The sequence below is a fragment of the Mesitornis unicolor genome, unplaced genomic scaffold (assembly GCF_000695765.1).
Source record: "Mesitornis unicolor isolate BGI_N332 unplaced genomic scaffold, ASM69576v1 scaffold11842, whole genome shotgun sequence".
Taxonomy (NCBI): Eukaryota; Metazoa; Chordata; class Aves; order Mesitornithiformes; family Mesitornithidae; genus Mesitornis; species Mesitornis unicolor.
In genome coordinates this window covers 1,356-11,857 of record NW_010171239.1, presented here as the reverse complement: position 1 = coordinate 11,857, position 10,502 = coordinate 1,356, and the positions used below count along the sequence as shown (strand labels likewise).

The 10,502-nt window shown below is 38.3% G+C and overlaps 1 protein-coding gene across 1 annotated transcript; it reads right to left on the bottom strand.

Annotated features, from left to right (window-relative positions):
• Positions 1-208: 208 nt before the first annotated feature.
• LOC104537168 (tetratricopeptide repeat protein 39B-like) lies at positions 209-10,204 on the bottom strand (the record flags this gene model as incomplete). Its single annotated transcript, XM_010179974.1, has 8 exons — positions 209-268; positions 356-423; positions 1,183-1,291; positions 2,932-2,997; positions 4,323-4,428; positions 4,589-4,653; positions 8,914-8,981; positions 10,128-10,204. Coding segments are annotated over 8 exons (619 nt in total), but the record flags the coding sequence as incomplete, so codon positions are not given.
• Between the last annotated feature and the right edge of the window lie 298 nt (positions 10,205-10,502).

Here is a 10,502-nt window from a genome sequence, read left to right as displayed (position 1 = left end):
ATCCCTAACGTTCTGTGATTCTGTGAAACTTCCCTTTCAGACTCACTTACAGAGAGAGAGCTAGAATCAATATTGACACTGAACATGAACAGGGATAAAAGAATAATTATAAGTCCAACTAAAATAAGTTACTTAGATGAATTAGATATTTCTTCCCCAAGTTGAACACTGAACAAATAAAAACCTTAAAAAGAAAAAAATAATTTACCTTTTCAAAATTTCCTTTCAATGTATCTATTCTGGCAGTATAAAATAGAATAATGGAACCCTTGAAAGGAGATGAGAAAAATACCTAGTTACTATTTTAAGCTTAGGAAAGTACATTGCTGTTACAAAATTTACTGAGAATACACACATTTGGAAATTTCTGGAGGTAGGGTTCAAGGAGACTGTCTGCTTCCTGAAGGTTGGCTTCCCCTGTACCTAGAAAATAGAACAAACCAACCTTAATGTACGTAAAAAAGCAAGTTTCATTAGATTAAGATTTTGGTTTCCAAATCATATTACTGCTTGAATAGATTAATGGACTGCTTTTATGCAAAAGCATAATCATTTCATCATATTGTGTTTCTATAAAAATGAATTCTTAACCTGAAGTTACTAAGTACTTTTAAGATAGTAAGTGTCTGGAATTATAAACAGAATAGAATACATGAATATTCTTTAAACTGTTCCATTATAGATCCTAGTTATTTCCTGATGAGCTTGAGGAACAAGGACTAAAATACTTCCTAACTAAAGAACATGAAAATATACGTCAAAGATGCATACAGAATTAATGGTCACTTTTAGCCCCATGTGCAAAAGCAATTAATTCTCTACATGTTTGAACTTCTAAGTAAATTGTATGGGACTACGGACTTCTTTCTGGAGATAATTTTCACAATATGTGATGTTAATTTATGGATAAGGACTTGTCTGAACTTAAGTGTTTTGTGATATTCTGCTGTTGCATGTTGAGACAGCCCTGCAAAAGGAACAATATGCTGGCATAATGGTATCTACCCTCACTGTTTCTGCAGACACAGCTTTGTCAGAGATATTTGTTTCAGATCATAACTAAGTATACAGCAATCTCCTGTTACAAAGCCAATTGGCCAGAGTTTTTAAATTCAGATCAAAAACATCACAACATCTATCACAATGAGTAGCATGACTGAACAGCTACACAGTGGGTCTCACCAAGGATTAAGGAGACGTAAGTATGATAAACCAACAGGGTGAAAGTACACAGAATGGCCCTCAAACTGCTGCCAGATGCGCCTTCCCGTAGTTGACAGAGGCCCAACTCCTAAGAAACATCACAAACACATGCAGAATTAACTATCAGTATATAGAGCTACTATTAATAGTTTCTGGCTCCCCCAAATCCAGTTTTCATTTCAGGTAGAAGTATTTCGTAACTCTGCACTTCGTTATTACAGATCCAACACAACCTTGTACCAAAACAGTTCTGCCACAGCTGATAGCACTCATAAGGATAATATTAAGCTAACACAGAATAAAATTATCCATGCAGTTCAGTGCTCTGGTAAAACGGGAACACCACACGGACCATGAAGACACACAGGTCTATATCCTTTCCCCACTACTTTCTGGGTATGTGCGTTTCAGAATAATGTCTTTAAATCTACGTTGAGTGAGAACCTCTCTCAACTGTTCCAGCGCTACTTGTCAACAAGGGTCTTCCTTCACAGAAATTCTTGGTTATCCTCAATTTTCTTCCATCAAGTCAGCCACAGTTTTGAGGTTCTGATCAAAATATTAGCTGTGCTGACACACAACTGCTAGGCACTGTTTCCAGAAGCCACAATGAAATTTATGTGTGTTAAGAAAAGGAATCCAGATTCATGGAGACTTATTCAGCTCCTAACACAAGAAACATCTTCCCATCCTTTCCAGTTTATGCCCATTACATGACAGCTAGACTGCTTGGAGGATTGTTGAGATTAGCTCAGATTTTCCCTGCTCAAAAGCAGTGGCTCTTTAGAAACGTATCAGATTTGAACAGTTTTGCTTCAAAAAAAGTAATAACTTAACTGCATAGCAACTTGATAAAATACAGGAAAATTCAAGCACCATGCAAAAAAATGTGGAAATATTCCCAAATCGTTTGTTCTTTTCCTTTCAGTTTCTATTGACTTTTCAGACAGGGCAAAAGTGTATATTATTTGTATATATGAAGCTGAAGAGCTTCAGCATGAACCAGGTCTTTCACAGGGAAAAAACTTATGAACAGGTCTCAAGTCTAATTTTACAAAAGTGGAACCATATCTGTGAACAAACTAACAGCAATAAGACCATATCGTGACTCTTCGTCTCATTAATAGTGTGAAGTTTTAGCTTAATTCTGTGGGTTGCTTTGTTTGGTTTGGTTCTTTATTTTATTTCTTATGGGAGGCAAAAAGTATTGAAGGGCTGTAAGATACTTACCAAAAAAGCATAGCATTACAAAAACAAGGCTATGATTACAAATACTTTCCTCATGCATAAGAAAAAGATTCCACAATGACAGATGATGTTCAGAAATTCCTTCTCCTAAAGAAATGGGGTAGGATTGTGCATGGAAAAAATGTGAAACTGTGACTCTACCCTCAGTTACGGGAATGAGGAACAATTATCTCTGACTTCATAGGCCAGAAAAGAAAGCTGATATCCTCTCTTTTAGGATCAGCAAAAGGAAAGGAAATTGCAATTTGAAAACCCCCTCTGAAGCAGACTAGTCATTTCTCACGGTTGTTCAAGCTCAGGATATCACCATATGTGCTTTTATGCCTGCATCATCTAGCCCAATTCTCATCTTTTTAACAACACTAAGATACTAATAATGTAGATCATTATACTTCTGGCATGGAATATATGATGTTAAATCCATCTAGTCTTTATCTGAGAAAAGATTAATTTGGAAAAAAAAAAAATCAGATCCATTACCCTATTGCCAGAAAATCCAATAAATTCTAAAAGTCGGAGGATCCTTCCTGGCAAAAGCGACAGCATCTGAAATACAATTCAAATAAAAAATAAGATCAAGAAAGACTTATATATATAAAAAAGTAAAACCACTATAAACTTGAGTAAAAAATGCCAGCTACTATGTTATATTCCATTATACAGTAGTGAAAAAAGTAAAACACTAAAAAACTTGAAAACAGGCATACATGATCAACAATACGTAATCAGTCTGCAACTTCAAACAAACTCAGACTCTTGACGACTATCCAGCACAGAAACACTATGATAGAGTCCAGCTGTGCTTCTTCAGGTGATGACAGATTTTTGTCTTCAGCTGATCAAAATTGTTTGAAAATTGCGAGTCATTTGGAATAAAAAAATATCCTCTATTTTGGCAGTACTTACAATCTAAATTGTCAACTTACTGTACTCTCATCAAATGACACAATGGTTATCACAAAAGTTCTACTTATTCCTACTGTGGGAGCACTTAATTAGCAGACCAGTAAGCATACTTGTCTTAGTAATAGTGGCTACTGTTACCATCTGTTAGCCCTCTATGCATGCACTTTTGTTCCCCTTGTAACTGCACTCTCTCCAACCTACAAAGCTTAAAACTTATGAAGATCACAACAAGCTTTCCAACAAGCACTACAAGAAGAGCTATCTGAAGGTCAGTGTTGGGAAGCTTCATTCACCCTAATACATTCTGCCCAGCAGTGGCTTTTTCTGATAAGCTTCCTGCTGAGGTGACAAGAAGGATAGGAAAGGTCAGAACCAGCTGCTGATGAGTTCTGACCATACTCACAACTGTCAGCTCCAGTCTGGAATGATACAGATGTTAACATACCAGCAGAAATCAACTCTCACCATTGCCACAACAGATGTGAAAAGGCAAGTGTAGTAAATTGTAAAGTAAGATGCTAGCAGATGTATCCAGTTCTGGGCGTTTTTTGCACAAACTCAGTAAACTACTGTTCATTCTCCTAAATCTATGCCAGTCTACAGTATGCCACTGAAGCAAATAATGGTATATATGGCGGTGTTAGAATAAAAGTAGTCACTCCAGTTATTCTATAACCAACAATGTAACTATCTTAAAAATTCTTGCTAGAAACAGGTAGATGTACCTGCTTTACCTCTTAAGAAATATATGCATAAATTAGTTCCAAGAGAATTAAACAGAATTCAGAATAAAATAGTAGAAAGATTCTAGAAGACACACATGCAAAAAGCCACTGCTGTTTTTATATTGCATAAAACCTTCAAAGCCTGTATCTCTATTTTACAGTATTATAGTACTCTATCTGCAAAGAAAGAATCCTACAGAATTATCCCAATTGCCTTTCTGTAGTCTGAAAAAGTCATACCAAGTTGAATGCCCCGATTCCAAGTTTCACTCCTCCTTCAAACTGGTAGTAAGTTTCATTTTTGCTTTTGCTCCCCTGAGTCATTTGTAGCACCTGATGACATTCTCTTTTGATGCAGGAAAATAAAGAGGGAAGAGGAAACATGACTCAGAAATTATATGAAGTATAATCATCATGACTGCTATTTTTTTTAATTATCTGAAGGCATTAATGCAACTGTATCTGCTTATATGAACATTGAATTTAAGTGTTTTCTAGTGGCTTACTTGTATATTTGGTAACTCGTCCTAATTTTGAGGCCACCTTTGATAAAGTTGATCATATTTTCATCCTGGAAGAAAAAGTTTAATTGTACAAAAAAAAATGCATTCAACTATTAGACATACATAAAAATCTTCCACCGACATATAAATTTATTTATAACTCAGACATTGGAAATATTTAAAATATTTTCCAGTTATTAGACTCATCTCTAAGACAGAAGTTAACACCTGCTTAAAGTTGTCAGAAAAACATTTCTCCAGTGCATGCTACAAATTTTAAAACTTAAGAGGTGGGTGGAAAAAAAAGCCAGTTACTTTTAAAAGAATTTCCAGTCCATATAAACGAAACACGAAAGCTCTCCACCAGATGGTGCTGTAGGAACTCTTTAGAAAACTCGAAATACCAGTTCTGTCACAGACAACCGAGCCCAGGACTTGTCAGAAGACAAATCAAAGAATCCCCTGAACAGAGTTTCCATTGCTGATCAACAGTAACCACATGTACTACCCAATATATATGTTCATTAACTACTAGAAAAATCAAAGTAAAGCCACAGCATCCTAGCCATCAAAATTAAACTCCTGAAAAGCAAGATGATTAACAGTTCAACAGGACAGAGTTTCTTCTCTTAGAATTCAAATAGAAGGGAAACCTTTCTATGCTTTCAGGGTAACTTCTTAAGCCAGGTAATAGGCAGCCCTACCAGAGCGGGCTTGATACTGGATCTGATGGTCACCAATACAACTGAGTTTAATCGGTGACATCAAGATTGGAGGCAGCCTGGGCTGCAGTGATCGTGCACTGGTGGAGTTCACAGTCCTGACAGACAAAGTCAGGTGCCTAAATTTTAGGAAAAAAAAAAAAACTTCCAGCTGCTGAAGGAGTTAAGTCAGTAGGACACCCTAGGAAACTGCCCTCAGGGACAAGAGAGCACAACAGAGCTGGCAGATCTTTAAGGACAGGTTTTCATAGAGCACAAGATCTCTTGATTTCCAGGTGTATGAAATCAGGTAAGGAAGGCAGGAGACTAGTGTGGATGAGTTGAGACCTGCTGGTCAAACTAAAGCGCAAGAAGGAACTGCACAGGGAGTGGAAGCAGGGACAAGTATCCTGGGAAAAGCACAGGTACACTGTCTGGTTGTGTAAGGATGAAGGCAGGAAGACCAAGGGTCAACTGGAGCTGAATCTGGTAAGGGACACAATGAATAAGAAGGGCCTCTATAGGTACGTCAGCCAGAAAAGCAAGGCCAAAGAAAGCGTACGTCCCCTGATGAGCAAGACTGGCAAACTGGTAACAACAGATGAGGAGAAGGCTGAGGTACTCAACAAATTTTTTGCTTCAGTCTTCACTGGTAGTCTCTCTTCCCACACCTCTTGAGTGGATGGACCACAAGACAGGTCTAGGGGAGCAGAGTTCCTCCCACTGTAAGAGAAGATCAGGTCAGAGACCACCCAAGGAACCTGAACATACATAAGCCTATGAGACCTCACGAAATGCATCCCAGAGTCCAGAGGGAACTGGACTGAGGTAGTTGCCAAGCCACTCTTCATGCTATTTGAAGACATCAGCAGTCAGATGAAGTCCCTAGTGACTTCAAAAAGGTAAACACTGCACCTATTTTTTAAAAGGGTGGAAAGCAGGACCCTGGGAACTACAGATCTGTCACACTTGCCTCTGTGCCTAGGAACAGATCCTCTTAGAAGCTCTGATAAGGCACATGGAGGACAGGGAGGTGATTTGAGACAGCCAGCATGGCTCCAGCAAGGGCAAGTCCCACCTGACCAAACTAGCAGCCTTCTATGACGGCCTTCTATGTGACTACATCAGTGGACGAGAGAAGAGCTATAAATGTTGTCTATCTGGAGTTCTGAAAGGCCTTTGACATCGTCTCCTGTGACATCCTTCTCTCCAAACCAGAGAAATATGGATTTACTGGGTGGACTGTTCAGTGGTTGAGGAATTGGTTAGATCGTCTCATGTAGGGGGTAGTAGTCCATGGCTTGATAACTAGATGGAGATCAGTGACAAGCGGTGTCCCTCAAGGATCTGTACTGGGACCAGTAGTGTTTAGTATCTTCATCAATGACATTAATAGTTCCATTGAGTGCACCCTCAGCAAGTTGCAGATGACACCAAGCGGAGTGCTGCAGCTAACATGCCACAGGGATGAGATGTCATCCAGAGGGACCTGGACAAGCTGTAGAGGTGGACCCATGTGAACCTCATGAGGTTCAACAAGGTCAAGTGCAAGGTCATGCACCTGGGTTAGGGTAATCCCTGGTGTCAGCACAGGCTGGAGGATGAAGGGATTGAGTTCTGTGAGGAAGGACTTGGGGGTACTGGTGGATGAAAAGCTGGACATGAGCTGGCAATGTGCACCAGCAGCCCAGAAAGCCAACCCTGTCCTGGGCTGCATCAAAAGAAGTGTGGCCAGCAAGGCCCAGGAGGTGATTCTGCCCCTCTGCTCTGCTCAGACCCAATCTGGAGTACTGCGTCCAGTTCTGGAGTTCTTGGTACAAGGACTGTTGGACCTGCTGGAGCAGGTCCAGAGGAGGGCCATGAAAATGATCAGAGGGATGGAACACCTCTCTTGTAAAGAAAGCCTGAGAGTGTTGGAGTTGTTTAGCCTTAAGAACAGAAGGTTCTGGGGAGACCTTATTGCAGCCTTTCAATAATTAAAAGGGCCTATAAAAAAGATAGGCGAAATCTCCTTAGCATGGCCTGTAGCAATAGGACAAGGGGTAAAGGATTTGAACTAAAAGAGGGTGGATTCAGACTAGATACAAGGAAGAAATTTTGTACAATGAGGGTGGTGAAACACTGGAACAGGCTGCCCAGAGATGTGGTAGATGCCTCATCCCTGGAAACATTCACAGTCAGGTTGGACTGAGCTCTGAGCAATCTGATCTAGCTAAATATGTCCCTTCTTACTGCAGAGCAGTTGGACTAGATGACTTTTAAAGGTCTCTTCCAACCTAAAACACTATGATTCTATGATTTTAACCTGTGCAGGCATTTTAAAAATACTCAGGGACAGTATATATGATGTGGAAAGTGAAAAAAAATAATCACAAAAATAGCCTCAGAATCATTAACCAAAGGAAATTCTGGCTTCCATAAAAGGGTCACCATTCCAAAAGACCTCAATTGTTTTATGTGCAAGAATGAACACCTCAACACAAGTGTTTCAGTACAGTCATTCTTGCTACCTCTTTCTGAATGGCTACTTTTTCATTATCAGCACAATCCTCAGATGAATCAAGGTAAGGATGAAAAATATGTGGCATGACAGAAACTAGCAGAGCAAGATATTATAGTCAGCAGCAATGGATCTCTGATACAATGGATAGCAAGGTGCTGCTTTAGAGAAAGTTTCTCCTAAGATTTTTTTTCATTTCACACAGTCGTAAACTCACTTTTAATTATTATTAATTATATTTCCTGACACTTCTGATCAAAGTACTATATTAAGTTAAAAGTTAATTTGGTCCATCTGACTTAAAATCTCTGTGCCTTGCTTCTTCCTTATAATCTCTATGTGAAGGAATTATCTAAAATGCATTTGTTAGACACACATAAAACAGTCACATACATAAAAAAGTTTCACTAACAATTCCTGTTTTCAGGAACCAAATTTCAAATACAGTTTGAAAACATAGTAGCATGAGCCACAAGCTGAACAAGAAGCACTGGACACTATTAAATGGCAGATCTATCTGTGAAGTGAATAAGTACCTCAGCAACACTAAGGCATGCTCATTTTATAATTATTCATTACTATACTGTCCTGGCACCATGTCAGAAATGCATGGAGAGCAATACTGAATTGGAGGCAAGTACGTGTCAGTTCGAGTTTGGTCAGTTGGGAAACATTCTATCCTTTAAATGCAAAAAAAAAAAAAAAAAAAAAAAGGTGTGTGGAAAAAATTTTTCCTTTTAAAAAAAAAAAAAAAAAAAAAAAAAAAAAAGGACTTGCGCTTTCAAAGCAACACATTGCCTCATACTTGAGCATCTTTTTCAACAAGTACTGGACATGGTCGGACGGGATGTAAGTCATTCAAATGTAACATCTGTATAAGACTGCAATATACCTTAGGTTTTTGGTTCCTGGGTATCAATAACATCTTTGTTTATTCATATAAAAGAGGATATATATTCATATACCATATAAGAGAGGATTTTTCATTGTCATTAAATAACATTCAATCGCTAGGAAAAAGTTTGGTTTCTAAATACTGCATATATTGCGAGAACTATGTTTTACAAATACTAGTATCTTTCCATTAAATTGCTATACAGAGATATAAAATAAACAACTGACTTTACCTGTACAAAGGTGAGAGCTGCTTTCTGCAGTAAGCATTCAGCATAGCAGATTTCAGCATGCATTTCCTCTATATGAGAAAGAAAAAGTTATTTACTGTCAGCAAAGTTATTATCAATGATCTTTTCTTGAGGTCAATGAAACAAATAAAATTCTGCCAAGAGAAGAAAGAAAAGCAAGATTCTGCTGTTACTGTTTTGATAACTGCTGAATAATAGCTGTTACACTCAAATCGGAATAGAATTCTTCTATTTCACTTCTCCTCAGACAAAAGCTTTGATCTTGCCAAAGCTGAATTCAGCCTAGGGCAAAAGCTTGTCATTCTGGTGGATGACTTCCTACACTTTTCAATGATCCTAAATTTATCAGCCTACAGCAACTAGTTCTTCCAACTCTCCTTGCACATCTTAGAAAAAAGATCTGCAGATGAATGATAACAGTCACTGTGGCTCAGGCTTTTTCTAAGCCCAGTAAGACACTGAACAGGTTTTCATCACATCATGCTCAACAAACCGAAAGCCCCAGGCAGACCTTCTGCCCTCGTGCAGCACCAAAGTACATTTGACTTAACACACATTACATGAGTTACTCTGCATCCATGCTGCAAGACCAGCCACATGCACAAGGCGGCTGTATGCACAATGCACACATGGTGAGTTTGATGCGTCCAGTATTAAAGGGGATTATTTTGTGTCAGGTTAGAAAAAACTGCATACTTGATTCTGCCCAAATCAGAAATAGGAGGTCAGCATTTTCAGAGCCATGAACAATGTACTGATACCATTTCCCAAAACACCTTAAGGCAAAACAGACAAGCACAATACTTGTTAATATATTCAGATTCCAGTGCAACTAATGATAAGGATTTATTCCACAGCATCAATGATTCATAAACTATTGGGAGCTGTCTTAAGTAAAGGAAAAAAAAAAGTAATTTTCTCTTCAGATCTATAATGTGTTACAAAATACATTCCTGTCATAATTCATGCATGCTCAAAGCCAAAAGCATTAGGCTGAATACCCCATATTGAGAAACTTTGCATTCAAATTAAAGGGAAAAAGGAGAAAAAAAAATACAAGTGGCTTTTTTGTTGTTTGGTTTCTTTTACCATAAAACACTAGTTAAGTTACAGAGTTAAGCATATTCACACACATTGGTAGGGTGTTTTTGAGCTTTCTTCACTTTATTATTTTAATTGTATTATAAACCACTTACCTTCACTCAGCTGATCCACTGACTGTTTAGAAACTAGACTGGACAAGGATTCCACCACTGTATTTTTTTTCCTGAATCTAAATCAGTCGTACATGGAAGAAAAGAAGCCCACACAGCATGAGCAACATTTCAACACAAATTTCAACTTAATTATTTATAATTCCTGACCATTTGCAACCACAGTTTATAGACATTCTTACTAAAGCGATGATTTGTCAATACTTGCAATTCTTTGAGCTGTCTAATCATGGCCACTGGTATGCACCTAAGCTCAGAATTCTGCCAAGCTTGATTGATGTTACAAGCATGCATTTAATTTACTTTAAATGTACAATAGCTTCCACCCCACTACCACTCACCAGCAGCAGAAGTGTC